This window comes from Myotis yumanensis, unplaced genomic scaffold (genome assembly GCF_028538775.1).
Source record: "Myotis yumanensis isolate MYYU_CA2020_CCGP unplaced genomic scaffold, mMyoYum1.0.hap1 SCAF_16, whole genome shotgun sequence".
Lineage (NCBI taxonomy): Eukaryota > Metazoa > Chordata > Mammalia > Chiroptera > Vespertilionidae > Myotis > Myotis yumanensis.
The window spans coordinates 2,672,500-2,689,985 of record NW_027223767.1 but is presented as its reverse complement, the minus strand read 5'-3'; the positions used below and the strand labels follow the sequence as shown (position 1 = coordinate 2,689,985).

Below are 17,486 nucleotides of genomic sequence, written 5' to 3'. Positions count from 1 at the left end.
CCAAAGAGGGATGTGACTCCGCCCCGAGGGCCGCGCGTGACCGCAGGACGGGACCGGACTGGCCTGGATGTAGCCTCGAGACCCTTAGATAGTGAGCGTGAGAACGATTTCCTGAAAGCTTCCCAAGAGGAGAACAAAGGCAGGTCACATAATGGAGCAAGAACAGACCTGTCACTAAGCATACACGGCGTGAGGATGACTTCGGAGGGAAAACCATTGCAAACAGAACAGTGTCATCTGCACTTACAAATGCTTCTTTGCGAGAGGCCCTGCACATGTGTGAGCCACTGCTCTCACACAGCCATGCGAGGTAGGCTGTTGTCTCCTGCTTTTCACACGTGGTGGGGGCAGAAGACTGGGCCAGCCCTTCCCTGAAGACAATCCGAGAGCTGGCGAAGCAAGCGAGCACCACCCCGAAGGCGCCGGAGCACAGCAGTGCAATGGACAGACAGTCACCAGCGCAAGGCCTGGGGCTGGGGCAGGCGGACCCGGCCAGGGAGCTGGCACTCGGGGCCACCTTTGGCCGAGAGTCTCCCTGGAGGAGCAGTTGGAGAGCCCCACCCCGCCCCAGGCGAGCCCTCTGTACTGCAGGCTGGAGCTCTGAAGGGCTGCACTGAGAACAGGCATGAACCAGAAGTAGCCAGCCCTTACACGGCCACCCCTGGGGGAGCCGGGGGCCGGGGGCGGGGGGATGGGAGGGCCAGAGCTCCCATTTCTGCCACTGCTCTGGACGGCTAGTAAGCAAGTGTTAGAAGCAAAGGGGAACCCTCTCTGGAGACAGACAACACCACACCATCTTGGGCCTCAAATTACTTGGACAAACACTTTCAAACGCGAAAAGCCTAGAAAACGATCTGTGATTATGAGGCACCTGGGAGACTACGCAATGCGAACGAGATATGGCAGAAAAACAGACTCGACCACTGATTGTGACTGAGCCAACCCCCAAGCTCAAAGCGTTTCCGTTCTAAAGGAGCGAAGGACGGGTGTGAGCGCTGACTGAGTGCCTCGGGAACCTGGAACCCGGGGAATTGCTAAGCTGACAGAGGAAAAGGATAAAGTCATCTGCATGGTGTTTGTCAGAAGCAACAGCCAAGACAATAATCCGCTTAAGGCTCATGTATTTGCCTGGTGAACAGGAAAACCCATTGGAACAAACATGCAAATGCCAGTTTCCCAGATAGGCCATCGCGCACTAGAACCACCCACAGGGGCTGCAGGAGCACCACCACCAGCCCGGGAGTGGCTACCTGCAGACTGGGGTCGTCGGTAGCAGTAGGCTCATGTCTGGAGTTTGAGCAAATGAATCTCAAGTCTTTTACCCCAAATTGGGTGTTTCTCGCCTTATTCAAGTGGAAACTCACAGCAGCAGATGGAGGTGTGGCCCACAGAGGGCCCCAGGACCACCTGGAGCGGCTGTCTGGGTGCAGCAGCCAGAGCATACCTGGGTCAAGTAGGTCCTGAGCCAGCGAAGTCCCATCCTGGGCCACGGGTCGTCTCATGTTGGCATGTACCTGAGCCTACAAACGAAATGCAAGTGAATCCCCAGCTCTGCACGGTGCAGGGCCTATCTGACTGGACTACCCAGTTCAGGGAAAGCCCAGCCATGTTCTTTCATTCACATGTAACACGGGAGCTTCTGTTCACACGTATGGACTCATCTTTCATGATGATTGACATGGGGTCAGTGAGTGGGGGAGGTTGGACGGAAAAGCACAAGATGAGGGGGAGGAGGGGGTCCCAGATCATCTAGAGTTAGCCCCTCTTGCCCTTTATCTCATTCATCCTTCACTGACTTTTCAAACCCCACATTGACCCTAGAAAGTTGGGGAGAAAGGTGCACACATGTATCTTAACAGAATGTTTTGGGGTCATAAAAACAGCATCAGGAGACATGTGATGGCACAGCACCTTTCCAGTTCCAAATTTTGTCCTGAAATTGGCTTGTCAGACGCAAGCGAAGTGGCCCAGCATGGGATCCCAGGAAGAAAGGAACCCCCCATTTTCCTATTCAATGAATAAACAAAGGGGAATGAGTAAAGCAAGGGTCTTCTGGCCCTTCAAGTCTGAATTAGATGCAGATAAATCCACAACAAGAGAGTAAAAAGAATGAGAGCGAGAGAGAAGGGGCGGGGGAGAGGGGAGAGCCCAGCGGACTCTCCTAGGGAGGACCTGGCCGGCCGGCAGTGAGCGCGTTACCTGCTGACAGGCTTTCTCCCAGTTCAGCCGAGCGATGAAGGCCAGGAAGCACACGGCCTGGCAGACGGTGCAGACAATGATCCCCGCCCACAGACCTGGGGGGAACAGCGAACGGAGGTTAACTCGGTGTTTCTCCCGTCTCCTGTCTCAGCACCTGCTTTCAGGGCCGAGCTTGAGCCAGAGCCTCTCTCCTGCTCTCTCCTTCAGTTTCCAGAAGGTTCCGGGAGGCCCAGGGCTCCCTGGGCTACCTCTTGGAGTTTTGGATCTCAGAACAAATGTTCAGAATCATGTTAGAAAAGTGACAGTTATAAGGAAAGGAAATTTCCAGGACAAACAACGTCCCGTCTCTAATAGTCCTGCCAGACCACCACGCCCCATTTCATTCAGAGAGGGCACTAACGCTTTAAGCAGACGGGACAGCCACCTTTAGCTTTAGCGCTGCCGCCTCTCCCTGGGCGCTTCCTGCAGAACCTACTTGCGCAGGCGCCAAGCTGGCAGCTCTAGGGCAGGTACCTGAGTGACGATGGAGGACGAGAAAAGCCTTGTAGATCCCGAGGTACCATCCATACGCCACCCAATAACCCACACAAGGCCAGAGGGAGACCCAGGGGTGAGGGGAGTTTTGGTCAACAGTGAACTAATGGCATCAGAAACTCTAACAACAGCCGTGAGAGACTAAATATACAGACAAAGGTCAAACCACATGAAAAACAGAACCCTGACCCACAGCCTATGGCAACCTGTCTTAAACCGACCGTATCTGCAATTAACATCCCAGGACGCCAGCCTGCTCTGCTCCAGTCCGGAGCGAGGCCACACGGCTATTGCTAGGGACAGTCTAGGAAGTGAAACAACAACTTCTGCACCAATTGATCCAAATGACCAGGCCTTGACCAATAACTGACAGCTTCCCGAAATTTTGTCCCCGCTTCCTACTTGGGACCAGCCAGAGAAAACCAAGCACCCACCCCTAACCAACTGCACAGGACACCCCACTGCTAGTCCGCCGGCCTCCAGCTTCCCAGGCCAGCACAGGGCACAGCGGAGCCTTTGCTTCATCCCGCTGCAGAGCGCTCCCTCCCCGCCACCTGCCTTTAAGTCTCTGCCAAGCACAGTGCAGGCGGCTGGCTGTGCAGAGCAAGCTCTGAATGGGCGGCCTTGGCGGGTCCCACTTGGCTGGTCTTTGGCTCTTTCTGAATCTGGGTAAAGGTACGGTGGCCAGGCTGGGCTAATGGTTTACAGGGAGGTGCCCAGATTCAGTGCCAAGTACCAATCATTCTCAAATCACACTTTCCAGGTGTGGTGAACCTGATATCCTATATAATAAAAGGGTAATATGTAAACTGACCCTAACAGCAGAATGACTGGGAATGATTAGTCACTATGACACACACTGACCACCAGGGGGCAGATGCTCAATGCAGGAGCTGCCCCCTGGTGGTCAATGTGCTCCCACAGGGGGAGCTCTGCTCAGCCACAAGACAGGCTGACAGCTGCCAGCACAGCGGTGGTGGCAGGAGCCTCTCCCGCCTCCTCAGCAGCACTAAGGATGTCCGACTGCAGCTTAGGCCTGCTCCCCGCTGGCAAGTGGACATCCCCCGAAGGCTCCCGGGCTGCCAGAGGGATATCCCTCTGGCAGCCAGCTTAGGCCCTATCCCCCCAGGGAGCAGGCCTAAGCCAGCAGGTGGACATCCCCTGAGGGGTCCCAGACTGTGAGAGGGCATGGGCTGGGCTGAGGGACCCCCAAAGTGCACAAATTTTTGTGCACCGGGCCTCTAGTTTAGAATTAAGTTGGTGACTGTCACTCCTATAATGGACAAACAGAAGCACATATATATTCAATCTATTGTTCCCAACCTATAGAAACTATGAGCTCACCCTAACCATCTTACTAGTAAACAGAATATAACCAGCTGTCTCTAGCTGTAATTTGCAAGTTATGAATTAGATTTCCAGGAATTTCACATTACACTATTTAAAAGATTGCTGTTTGACCTCACCTAAGAACCCTAACACCAGATGGTTATCAGAATCCCTGGGCAGAGCCCAGGAACGTGTGTGTTTGAAAAGCCTCCCAGGGAATGATGATGGCCCTTATGATTTGTGGAGCTGCCCACGGGAACCTGCGGCGTTGTGCTGCCCCGAGGGCGCCATGTGCAGTCGGCGCTACGTGTCCAGTTCTAAGTGGTGGGTCAGAGGTTGGCTGCAGTCCTCCCGCAGAGCCCTCACCTCCCCAGGTCCCAGCATTTTTTATTGAGATGCAATTGACACTCAGCATTACATTTGTTTCAGGTGCACAACATGATAATTCATCACGTATATATAGAGTTCACCCTTGAATAATGTGGTGCTAGGGTCTTATCCACTGCTGCAAGGGTTCAGGAATCTGGAGAAGGGGCTGTGATGTAAATTAAATAAACTAGACATGAAATATAAATTTGGGGGAGCCAGGGGAGACTTAGCTCTAGTGACTAAGCTCTCTGAATCTCCAGACCCCTGGCTTTTTATTCCCTTACTAGAGGACCGGTGCACGAAATTTGTGCATGGGGGGAGGGTCCCCTCAGCCCAGCCTGCACCCTCTCCAATCCAGGACCCCTTGGGGGATGTCTGAAATTTGTGCACAGGGATCAGGCCTAAACCAGCAGTCAGACATCCCTCTCACAATCCGGGACTGCTGGCTCCTAACTGCTTACCTGCCTGCCTGACTGATCACCCCTAACTGCCTCTGCCTGCTGGCTTGATCTCCCCCAACTGCCTCCCCCTCGCTGGCCTTGTCACCCCTAACTGCCCCCCCCCCACCCGCCAACCTGGTCACCCCTAACTACCCCCCATTGCCAGCCTGGTTGCCCCCAACTGCCCCCCTGCCAGCTTGGTCACCCCTCACTGCCCCCCATCGCCAGCCTGGTTGCCCCCAACTGCCCCCCTGCCAGCCTGGTCATCCCTCACTGCCCCCCCACTGCTGGCCTGGTCGCCCCATACAGTCTGCTGTTCGGTCGTTTGGTCACCCCTCACTAACCGCCCCCACCAGCCTGGTCGCCCCACACAGCCTGTTCGGTCATCTGTCCGATTGTTTTGTTCATGACGGCCCCTGGCTTTTTATATATATGGATTTTGCCCTAAAGCAAAGCAGATATACATATCAGAGGTCAGGTGTGGTAAACAGTAAAGGACTATCAGGTTGGGGGGACTGCCCTCAGCTGTCTGGCACAGGCAGTAACATCTACAGATCTGCAGCCCTGCTGAAGCCCCAAGGTCCATCAGCCTTCTGATGAACTTCTTGCATAATTATCACCTGCTGGGATTTACTCTGAGCAATGCGGGGATTAAAGGCACAGATGCCTGCACAGTCGAAAGTCTGCGTATAATTTGCGACTCTCCCAAAACTTAACCATAGCTGGCCCTTTGCAACCTCAGATTCAACCAACCATGAATCAAAAACAGTATTTTCAACCCACCGTTGGGAAACCACAGATTGGGAATACAAAAATACTGTTTTTGATCCATGGGTGTTTGAATCCACAGATGTGAAATCTGTGGATATGAAGGGCTGACTGTATTTATTGAAAAAACCCACATATAAATGAACCTGTGTAGGTCAAATCCATGTTGCTCGAGGGTCCGCTGTCTTGTGACACGATAGCCACAGTGAGTCCGGTAACACCCGCCACCGCGCAGCCACAGTGTTTTCTTACGATGGTAACGTTTGAGAGCTACTCTCTCACCCACCTTCAAGTATACGACACAGTATTCATAGCTACAGCCACCACGCACGCATCACAGCCCCAGGACTTAGTTTATACCTGGAAGTTTGGACCCCAGCATTTCCTTTAAGTGATTCTTTTCTGCCTGTGCTTTGCACATAGTAGGTTTGTTTGTTAAATGACTTGGGGCCCAGTACAGCACTTGGGACATAGATGTATCTATATTTCTCAGTGGATTCCGCTAATAGCCCCCTTAGCTCTGCCATTGTCCAAACTGAAATATAAGTAACGCCAGGAACTCAGCTAAATAATTTTCTGCACCACAATGCAAGCCCAGTGAACTTTGCATTGGCAACTCCATTCTTTGTACATCTCAAGTATTTTTCACTAAAATATTATTGAACTTGAGAAAAAACGTCCAGCCCGCGGGGGCACTTTGGACTCCAAGTTCACTCTGGGTGTCAGACTTCTGTCTCCTCCGAGCCTGCCGCACTGATGGACGCAGACAGCCCGTGCCTGAGCCCAAAGATAACGTGCTCAGATGTTAATGGCGTCATTTATTAATCGCTGATGTGCTCCAAAGTATTATTTTAGAAACCAAAGCTGTGCAGTCATTTCTCACCCTGCTGTTTAAAAAACTCGCTTTGGTAATTTCATACCCTGTAGGTTAACCTCTTTCCTCCCGATGAGGTAAGGGGATGGGGGTCCCCTCCACCCTGCCTCCTTCCTGCTGTCACACATCACCTACGGCCTTGTGGCGAGACAGACATGGTGTGAAAAGCGGTGCCAGCGGGCGGTGAGGCTGCAGGAGGGCGGGGGGCAGAGGGGACCTAGAGATCACAGCTCTGGGGTCATTCTCTGGGCTTCACCCTTGGGAATCCCCCCTCCCCCATGCACAGGGGGCGCTGCTCCGTAAGTAAATGGCACCACAGAGGTTCCCCCAAGTTCTGTAGGAACTGCACCCAGCTGTCCCGTGGCTTCCCCACCCCCCACCCCCTCCAGGGTGGCCAGTTCAGGAGGTGTCAGTGGGCCCCTGTTCAGGGCTTGCCATGCCGAGGCTCCCCAAAGCGCAGCTGAACCCCGGGGGACATCCGGAAGGCGCCACAGCAGGTCCTCGCCCAGGAAGAGGGAGCGCTGAAGGCGGGGGTGGGGGGGGTGGGGGGGGTGGGGCTCTGCCGGGGCTGGAAGCCTGCTCCCCCGGCAGGAGGGCCTGGGCGTGCAGCTGGCCCTGGTGCCGTCCACCCGCCCTGGCCTCCCAGGCAGGCCCAGACCGCAGGGTGACGGGGAAGTCCCAGAGGCCGCACAGCCTCTGCCGGGACTCTGAGTGACCGGCTCGGCCCCCCGACCTGCAACTGCCCCCCACCCGCATCTCCCCACCACCTGCATCTCCACCCCCACTGCATCTCCCCACCACCTGCATCAGCCCCCCACCTGCATCTCCCCCCAACCAGCATCACCCCCACCACCTGCATCTCCCCACCACCTGCATCACCCCCACCTGCATCTCCCCCCACCTGCATCTCCCCACCACCTGCATCACCCCCCCACCTGCATCACCCCCCCACCTGCATCACCCCCCCACCTGCATCACCCCCCCCACCTGCATCACCCCCCACCTGCATCTCCCCCCCAGCTGGATCTCCCCCCCACCTGCATCTCCCCCCATGTGCATCACCCCGCCACCTGCATCACCCCCCACCACCTGCATCACCCCCCACCTGCATCTCCCCCCCACCTGGATCTCCCCACCACCTACATCACCCCCCACCAGCATCTCACCCCCACCTGCATCACCCACCACCACCTGCATCTCCCCACCACCTGCATCACCCCCACCTGCATCTCCACCACCTGCATCTCCCCCCAACCTGCATCACCCCCCACCACCTGCATCTCCACCACCACCTGCATCTCCCCCCCCCACCTGCATCTCCCCACCACCTGCATCTCCCTCCACCTGCATCTCCAACACCACCTGCATCTCCCCCCCACCTGCATCTCCCCCCACCTGCATCACCCCCCACCTGTATCTCCACCACCACCTGCATCTCCCCCCACCTGCATCTCCCTCCACCTGCATCTCCCCCACCTGCATCTCCCTCCACCTGCATCTCTCCCCGCATCTGCATCTCCCCCCACCTGCATCTCCCCCACCACCTGCATCTCCACCCCTGCATCTCCCCCACCTGCATCCCCCTCCACCTGCATCTCCCCCACCACCTGCATCTCCCACCCCTGCATCTCCCCCCCACCTGCATCTCCACCACCTGCATCTCCCTCCACTTGCATCTCCCCCCCACCTGCATCTCCACCACCTGCATCTCCCCCCCTCCTGCATCTCCACCACCACCTGCATCTCCTCCACCACCTGCATCTCCCCCCCACATGCATCTCCCCACCACCTGCATCTCCCCCCCACCTGCATCTCCTCCCCACCTGCATCTCCACCACCTGCATCTCCCCCCCACCTGCATCTCCACCACCACCTGCATCTCCACCACCACCTGCATCTCCCCCTCACCTCCATCTCCACCACCTGCATCTCCCCCCCACCTGCATCTCCACCACCTGCATCTCCCCCCCACCTGCATCTCCACCACCTGCATCTCCACCACCACCTGCATCTCCACCACCTGCATCTCCCCACCACCTGCATCATCCCCCACCTGCATCTCCACCCCACCTGCATCTCCACCACCTGCATCTCCCCACCACCTGCATCATCCCCCACCTGCATCTCCACCCCACCTGCATCTCCACCACCTGCATCTCCCTCCACCTGCATCTCCCCCCACCTACATCTCCCCCCACCTGCATCTCTACCACCACCTGCATCTCCCCCCGCATCTGCATCTCCCCCCACCTGCATCTCCCCCCCACCTGCATCTCCCCACCACCTGCATCTCCCTCCACCTGCATCTCCCCCCCACCTGCATCTCCCCCCCACCTGCATCTCCCCCCACCTGCATCTCTACCACCTGCATCTCACCCCCATCTGCATCTCCCCCCCACCTGCATCTCCACCACCACCTGCATCTCCACCACCACCTGCACCTCCACCACCACCTGCATCTCCCCCCAACCTCCATCTCCACCACCTGCATCTCCCCCCCACCTGCATCTCCACCACCTGCATCTCCACCCCCACCTGCATCTCCCCCCACCTGCATCACCCCCCACCTGCATCTCCACCCCACCTGCATCTCCACCACCTGCATCTCCCCCCCACCTGCATCTCCACCACCTGCATCTCCCCCCGACCTGCATCTCCACCACCTGCATCTCCCTCCACTTGCATCTCCCCCCACCTGCATCTCCACCACCTGCATCTCCCCCCCACCTGCATCTCCACCACCTGCATCTCCCCCCCACCTGCATCTCCACCACCTGCATCTCCCCCGCACCTGCATCTCCACCACCTGCATCTCCCCCCCACCTGCATCTCCACCACCTGCATCTCCCCCCCACCTGCATCTCCACCACCTGCATCTCCCCCACCTGCATCTCCACCCCACCTGCATCTCCACCACCTGCATCTCCCCCACCACCTGCATCTCCACCACATGCATCTCCCCCACCACCTGCATCTCCACCACCTGCATCTCCCCCCCCACCTGCATCTCCACCACCTGCATCTCCACCACCTGCATCTCCACCACCTGCATCTCCCCCACCACCTGCATCTCCCCCACCACCTGTATCTCCACCACCTGCATCTCCCCCACCACCTGCATCTCCACCACCACCTGCATCTCCACCACCACCTGCATCTCCACCACCTGCATCTCCCCCACCACCTGCATCTCCACCACCTGCATCTCCACCACCACCTGCATCTCCACCACCACCTGCATCTCCACCACCTGCATCTCCACCACCACCTGCATCTCCCCCACCACCTGCATCTCCACCACCTGCATCTCCCTCTACCTGCATCCCCCCACACACACACCTGCATCTCCCCACCACCGCGTCTACCCCCGCCCCAGCGGGAAGCTCACCCCCCCCCCACACACACACACCCCCCGCAAGCTCACCGATCACGCCCAGCCTGGTGGCGAACATCAGGGAGATGCCGATGGGGAGGCCGATCACGTAGTAGCCAATGGCGTTGAGGATGGCGCCCACCTTCTGGTTCCCGCTGCCGCGCAGGACGCCTCCGCCCGTGCACTGCGGGCGGACACGCGGTCAGGGGCGCAGGCCCCGCCGGGAGGAGCCCCCGCCGCCCAGGAGGAGCCCCCGCCGCGTACTCACCGCGAGGCCCTCGAAGAGGTGGGACAGGGCGTACAGCGGCACCACCTGCGCCACCAGCGCCAGGATGTCCCTGAGGAGAGAGCACAGGTCGGGCGGGTGCGGGGCGGGGACCCCCCCGACCCACGAGCCGGACACCCACGGGCTCCGTCCGCCGAGGGAGCTCACGGGGAGCCAGTTTCTCTCCGGGGACCGGCTGGCAAGGTGCAGGCATAGACCGTCCACGGTTCCGGTGGCCCCACGGGAGACCGAGGGCCCTGGCCCAGGAGGCGGCCTGCACCCGCCTTCCAGCAGCGCGCACTCGCCCAGGACACTGGCTGGCAACACACACCGCTGCTGAATGAATGAATAAGTAAGACACCCAGCCCGGAACAAGATGGCTGCCTCCCCAGACAAGGATAGAAACACTTATTTTATCCAAAATTGATTGAATTTTTTGAGTAGGTGATGTGCAGTGGCTAAGAGAAATCAAACAAAATGAAAAGGAAACGGAAGAGTCTCTCATCCACTCCTGTCCCTGTCCTAACCCTCCCACCCCTGTCCTAACCCCCTCACCCATCCTTCTAACCCTCCCACCTCCGTCCTAACCCCCCTCCTAACCCCCCAACCCCGTTCTAACGCCCCACCCACCCTTCTAACCCTCCCACCCCCGTCCTAACCCCCCTCCTAACCCCCCACCCCCATCCTAACCCCACCACCCACCCTTCTAACCCTCCCACCCCCGTCCTAAGCTCCCCACCCCCTCCTAACCCTTCCATCCCGCAACCGGTAACAGTTCCACCACTGTCTATATTAGTTCAGTGTTTATGAAAAATAGGAGATACAAATATATATTCCTATTTTCCCCTTCTAGACTCTACTATTTCACACTGCAGCATTCGCTATACGATGCGCCTCATTCTCATTTTCCACCGAACACATTCCATGCCGTTTTACATCCCACCAAAATGTGTTGTTTTTGCGGGGCTGCTGAATCCTGTCCGCCGATATTTTGCTTTGGTTTTAAAGTTCCTATTAGTCAGTGACGACGGCTGTGCCTCCTTCCTGCGGTGCTGCCTTGTTCAGAGTTGGTGCCGATGTCCATTCGCTTCAGCGGCAGAATGTGGACTGTCCCTTCCTGCTTCCTGGACCGGCTCAGAGGCCTCGCCGTCGTCTAGGTTTCAGAGGTTTTAGAAATCCTCCTCTGGAACCCTCTGGATTGGTGACTTTGAAATTTTAAAGAGTTTCTTCTAAGGAAGTCCTTCGTGTAGACCTTCTATGTTGTCTAGGGCAAGTTCTGATAAATTATTTTCCTAGAAAATTATCTTTTCCTCCGGGATTTTCACATTTACTCGCGCGAGTCATGCACACCAGGCCTGTGCGTGAACATGACCGCTGCGTCCCCGGCTTTGGCATCCCTCCTGTCAGGTCAGGGCGTGTCATCGCTGGGACCTGTGCTCGCCCCCGCCAGTTCCAGCGGCCCGGCCGCCTACAGCTGTCTGCGCGTTTTCAGTGGCGTCTTCTCATCTCATCTCATCAAGGCATCGGCTGTGAGCCTCCTGCTTCCCGCTCTTTTTCCTGCTCTGCACGGTTTCCGGAAGGGGACGGACTCCGAACCGAACGCCCACTTTCCCGCCGAAGCTACAGTGCAGCGAGCACATCCGATGAAGGACTTCTGAGTGTCTGTGGTTGCCTTCCCGCTCGGTCTGAAGGGAGCGACAGCGAGACAGCTTAGCTGCCCCCAGCGGAATGGCGGAGACCGAGCTGACAACCCAGTACCTGGAGGACTGCTCGAAGGTTAGTCCTGTCCCTCCGCCTGCTCTTTGCCTCCATGACGGGAGTCAGCTTGCTTGTGTCATTGCTGATGAAAAGTCCCAGAGAAGAGGTAGCCCCACAGTCTAGTCACAGAGAAATGCCCGGCTGGCCTCGGGCTGAAAGCAACAGCGCCAGCCACACAGCAGCCGCGCCGTGGAGGGCACTGCCTCGGTGATCAATCAGATGGCGCAGCCTTGACAGACAGCCCACTGGTGCGACTTTAACTTCCACCCCGTTGACAGGGGTCTTGTGTGAACACTACGAACCAGGCGCTCCGGCACACGCTGAGCTATCAGGGCGATTTTTGTCATGGGAACAAAATAATTAACCGAAAATGCAATCAATGGGACCAAAAAGGAGTTTCCTCCTTGAAAACACACGAGTATCCTGAGCGCCAGAGCGTATGCCACCACCAGTGCCAGGAAACTGGTCCCTCACCCGTCAGTCCCCCAGGGAACATCCATGAGCTTCTGATGTTGCAAATGACGCAGGAACCTGCCAAGATGCAAGGCCCCAGGGGCCCAGCGTGGCAGCACCTGCCCAGCCCTGTCTCTACCGCAGGTTTCTCTTCTTGGCACTCACCGGTCGGTCGTGAAGATGTACCCCACAAGGTCCTTACAGCTTAACAGCAGGACACAAAAGGCTACTGCAAAGAGTTCTGGAGGAAAAATGAGAGAGAAACAGCCCCGTGAGAAAGGAGGCCTGTGGGCCAGGCGCGGCAGTCCTGCGCAGATGGCTGGGGGAGCCAAGGGCGGAAAGCTGAGCACCTGTGACCAGCACGGAGACCATGGAGCACCTCCGGGCCTGCGCGATGTCTCCAGCGCCCAGCGCGTTCCCAATCCGGACACTGGCGGCCACGCTGAAGCCCGTGGGTATCTGCAAGGAGAAGGGGACGGTGAGCACAGGGACCAGCCCTGCCCCGGCTCCTGAGCCTGCTCTGCACCTTCCAGGGAAGAGGGACTAGGCAAACCGAGCTTCACGCCTCCTTGGTAGAACTTGGTCCTAAAGCTCTAAGAAGGGTAGTTTGCCGCATCTTGTGTCTCGCTGGGAGCCGCCAGGCAACGAGGGACCTGGGACCCTGGGCTGTGATCCTTGTCACAAGCCTGGCTTTTCTGCACAGAGTCCAGCCTGGGCGCTGGGAGGGCTGCACCGTCACTTTCACCCTTGGGTGTGGAAGGATGGGTGCCAGGAGCCCAAATAGGTCTGTTCTGAAAGACCCTCAAGGGGCACGTTTAGAAAACAGAATCCTAAACGGGTGACCCCCTCCCCCTGCAGATGTTGGATAAAAAGAACTTAGGAAAATGGAAAGACCCAGCCCAAGCCAGTAGCAGTGCTGCCCCCTGTGAGGCCAGAGGTGGTGCCAAAGGAGACAGGAAAGCGGTGTGGGCTGTGGTGAGGAACAGGGATTCTGAAGCCAGACTGCCCGGGTGCAGACCCCAGTCCAGGCACCTCTGAGCTGTGTGACCTGGCAGGCTACCTGCCCTCACTAGACCTCAGCTATCTGTGACAGAGACCTCATAAGAGGACCTGCATATTAGGGTTATGTCGGGAGTAAATGAGTCCATGCATGCTAACTACTTAGAACAGTGCCTCAAACATAGCAATTATTCAGGAAAAAGTAGCCATTATTATCTATACACTAGAGGCCTGGTGCACAGATTCGTGCACCTGTGGGGTCCCTCAGGCATGGCCTACAGGGATTGGGCCGAAACCAGCAGTCCAACATCCCCTGAGGGATGTAGTAGTGCACGAAGTGGCAGGCGGCCAGGGAGGAGCCCGAGCCTGGGCCAGGTGCCGCTGCTGCTCATCCCAGCCCCGCTGTGCCTGCCGCCGCTCCGCTGCGGTTTCCATGTGCCCATCCTAGGGCAAGACGGGTGTATCCATGACTGACAAGCAACTGCGGGCTTGTGCCCAGTCAGTCCCGATGCTGGTCCGGATGGGGGAGGGGGCGCACAGGGGGGAGTGTCGGTGGGAGAGGCTCCCATTGGTCAGCTGAGCAGTGCTTCCGCTTGGGAGCAGCTCCTGTGTTGAGCCTCTGCCACCTGGTGGTCAGTGTGCATCATAGTGACTGGCTGAACAGTCGAATGGTCTCTATGACACACACTGACCACCAGTGGGCAGATGCTCAATGCACAGGCATGGAAACATGGAACAGACTGATGAATCTCAGAGGGAAGTGGGGAGGGGGGAGGACGGGAAGAGATTAACCAAAGATCTTTTATGCATACTAGAGGCCCAGTGCACAGATCAATGCACCGGTGGGGTCCCTCGGCCTGGCCTGCGGGGATCAGGCTGAAACCAGCTCTCCGACATTCCCCGAGGGGTCCCAGATTGTGAGGGGGGCGCAGGCCAGGCCGAGGGACCCCACCGGTGCACATGTTATCTATAAATTTATCATGTGAGAAATTAAGTATTAATTAAGGCAAAATATTTATCACTCATTTAAACAAGGATTTTGCCTTAGGACCAGGGCCGCTAAAGGAAGGGCTATAGAAACGGACAGAGTGAGGCAGATAAAAGAAATGGGAGAGCAGCCCCTAGTGGGAGCAAACACAGGGGCCTCCCAACAAATTCTTTATCATCACAATGCAAGAGCGTGACTTGATGGCGGGAAACCGGGCAGACAGTGCAGGCACCACGCAGCCAGTTAATATCACCAATGGCACAAATCTGGTGACGGCTGCACGCACCAGAGGTTAGGCCCTGGCTAAGCAACCTCAGTTCTTGAGTTTGGCTGGGAAAGAATTCAGAGCCAAGGAACTCAAATGATAAGAGAAAGCTTATTAGAAAGTCACAGGGGTAGAAGTAAACCATGGACGAAGTGAGCCAGCTGGGCAGTGTGGGCTCAGGAAACAAGCTATAGAGGCAAGAGAAGGGCCCTTAGAGCTTAGGAGAAAGAAAGAAAGAAAGAAAGAAGGAAAGAAAGAAGGAAAGAAAGAAAGAAAGGAAGAAAGAAAGGAAGGAAGGAAGGAAGGAAGGAAGGAAGGAAGGAAGGAAGAAAGGAAGGAAGGAAGGAAGGAAGGAAGGAAGGAAGGAAGGAAAGGAAGGAAGGAAGGAAAGAGAAAGGAAAGAAGGAAGGAAGGAAGGAAGGAAGGAAGGAAGGAAGGAAGGAAGGAAAGAGAAAGGAAAGAAGGAAGGAAGGAAGGAAGGAAGGAAGGAAGGAAGGAAGGAAGGAAGGAAAGAGAAAGGAAAGAAGGAAGGAAGGAAGGAAGGAAGGAAGGAAGGAAGGAAAGAGAAAGGAAAGAAGGAAGGAAGGAAGGAAGGAAGGAAGGAAGGAAGGAAGGAAGGAAGGAAAGAGAAAGGAAAGAAGGAAGGAAGGAAGGAAGGAAGGAAGGAAGGAAAGAAGGAAGGAAGGAAGGAAGGAAGGAAGGAAGGAAGGAAGGAAGGAAAGAGAAAGGAAAGAAGGAAGGAAAGGAAGGAAGGAAGGAAGGAAGGAAGGAAAGAGAAAGGAAAGAAGGAAGGAAGGAAGGAAGGAAGGAAGGAAGGAAGGAAGGAAAGAAGGAAGGAAGGAAGGAAGGAAGGAAGGAAGGAAGGAAAGAGAAAGGAAGATAGGAAGGAAGGAAGGAAGGAAGGAAGGAAAGAAGGAAGGAAGGAAGAAGGAAGGAAGGAAGGAAGGAAGGAAGGAAGGAGGAAAGGAGGAAAGGAGGAAAGGAGGAAAGGAGGAAAGGAGGAAAGGAGGAAGGAAGGGAGGAAGGGAGGGAGGAAGGAAGGAAGGAAGGAAGGAAGGAAGGAGAAGAAGGAAGGAAGGAAGGAAGGAAGGAAGGAAAAGAAACAGAAAGGTAACACGGCCTGCCCTCAAGGCATTCGTGTTGTGACAACTATTTGGCAAGTCTGGCTATCAAATGAGATCTTTCAGACAGGGACCATGTTGGGGGATGGAAGCCCAGCAGTGGACACATCAGTAAGACCCTCTCCCCAACCCCCACCCCCCCATCAGTGAGCCCACAGGAAGACCCCCCATCAGTGAGCCCACAGGAAGACCCCCCCAACCAGTGAGCCCACAGGAAGACCCCCCCACCAGTGAGCCCACAGGAAGACCCCCCCATCAGTGAGCCCACAGGAAGACCCCACCCCCCCATCAGTGAGCCCACAGGAAGACCCCCCCCAACCAGTGAGCCCACAGGAAGACCCCCCCACCAGTGAGCCCACAGGAAGACCCCACCCCCCCACCAGTGAGCCCACAGGACAATCCCCCCACCAGTGAGCCCACAGGAAGACCCCACTCCCCCACCAGTGAGCCCACAGGAAGACCCCACCCCCCACCAGTGAGCCCACAGGAAGACCCCCCCCAACCAGTGAGCCCACAGGAAGACCCCCCCCCCACCAGTGAGCCCACAGGAAGACCCCACCCCCCCACCAGTGAGCCCACAGGAAGACCCCACCCCCCCACCAGTGAGCCCACAGGAAGACCCCCCCCACCAGTGAGCCCACAGGAAGACCCCCCCCACCAGTGAGCCCCACAGGAAGACCCCACCCCCCCACCAGTGAGCCCACAGGAAGACCCCACCCCCCACCAGTGAGCCCACAGGAAGACACCCCCCCACCAGTGAGCCCACAGGAAGACACCCCCCCCACCAGTGAGCCCACAGGAAGACCCCCGACCCCCCCACCAGTGAGCCCACAGGAAGACACCCCCCCACCAGTGAGCCCACAGGAAGACCCCCCCACCAGTGAGCCCACAGGAAGACCCCCCCCACCAGTGAGCCCACAGGAAGACCCCAACCCCCCCACCAGTGAGCCCACAGGAAGACACCCCCACCAGTGAGCCCACAGGAAGACCCCACCCCCTCTGTTGTGAGCCCACAGGTAGACCCCACGTAACCGAAAGGACCTCTCAGCTCTGGGATAAACTTTAGGACTGAATGTGGTGGACAGACCTACGCCTGTCTTGGCACCCTGCCAAGAGACACATCTAGCCCCTCCGCACAGCCAGCCTCAGACACTCACCATGAAGACCATAGTGGCCAGTTCATACACGATGGACTGGGCCCCCAGCTCCACCATGCCGAGGATTCCTGAGGAGAGAGACCGCTGGTGCCGTGCTTCTGGGCAAGACCCCCACCCCCAGCGTCCCCTCCCGCACTGACCGCTCAGGAAGCTCCCGATCTCGTAGGCCCACCACTCCATGCACAGCATGAGCATGCTGGGGATGGCCAGGCGGAAGAAGGAGCCCCAGTCCTGCAGGCACTCCAGCGACCACCCTGGAGGGGACGCACAGTTTCAACACAGCTGGGCACCCGCCTGGAGCACACCCGAGGCAAAACCCACGTCCACGTTGCAAAACAAAAGACAGCCTTTACCTCCCCAGGTAGCTCGGTGCAGTTTCTTCCAGATGATGTAGAGAAAGAGGAACAGAGCCAGGGAGAACTGGGAAACCAAGTTGGCCAGTGCTGAGCCCCTGGGAAGAACAGCCCGTGAGGGGAGCGCCGCTCTCCGCCCCTCAGGCCTCCCTCAGCCAGGGCGCCATCCCACCCGGCGCTGGGATGTCTGAGGCAGGCCCTCCTTCCAGAGCATCCCTCTCCCCCACCCCCTGACCGGACC

The 17,486-nt window shown here is 57.3% G+C and overlaps 1 protein-coding gene across 1 annotated transcript in view; it reads right to left on the bottom strand.

Moving 5' to 3' along the window:
* SLC47A1 (solute carrier family 47 member 1) overlaps positions 1 to 17,486 on the bottom strand; it is a 44,094-nt gene that overhangs the window by 1,291 nt on the left and 25,317 nt on the right. The window contains exons 8-16 of the mRNA XM_070392928.1: positions 17,246 to 17,343; positions 17,033 to 17,146; positions 16,893 to 16,960; positions 12,713 to 12,821; positions 12,528 to 12,603; positions 10,155 to 10,224; positions 9,938 to 10,070; positions 2,200 to 2,294; positions 1,445 to 1,520 (exon numbers count right to left, since the gene is read on the bottom strand). Of these exons, the coding sequence (XP_070249029.1) occupies positions 1,445 to 1,520; positions 2,200 to 2,294; positions 9,938 to 10,070; positions 10,155 to 10,224; positions 12,528 to 12,603; positions 12,713 to 12,821; positions 16,893 to 16,960; positions 17,033 to 17,146; positions 17,246 to 17,343 (839 nt within the window). The remainder of the gene's footprint in view (positions 1 to 1,444; positions 1,521 to 2,199; positions 2,295 to 9,937; positions 10,071 to 10,154; positions 10,225 to 12,527; positions 12,604 to 12,712; positions 12,822 to 16,892; positions 16,961 to 17,032; positions 17,147 to 17,245; positions 17,344 to 17,486) is intronic.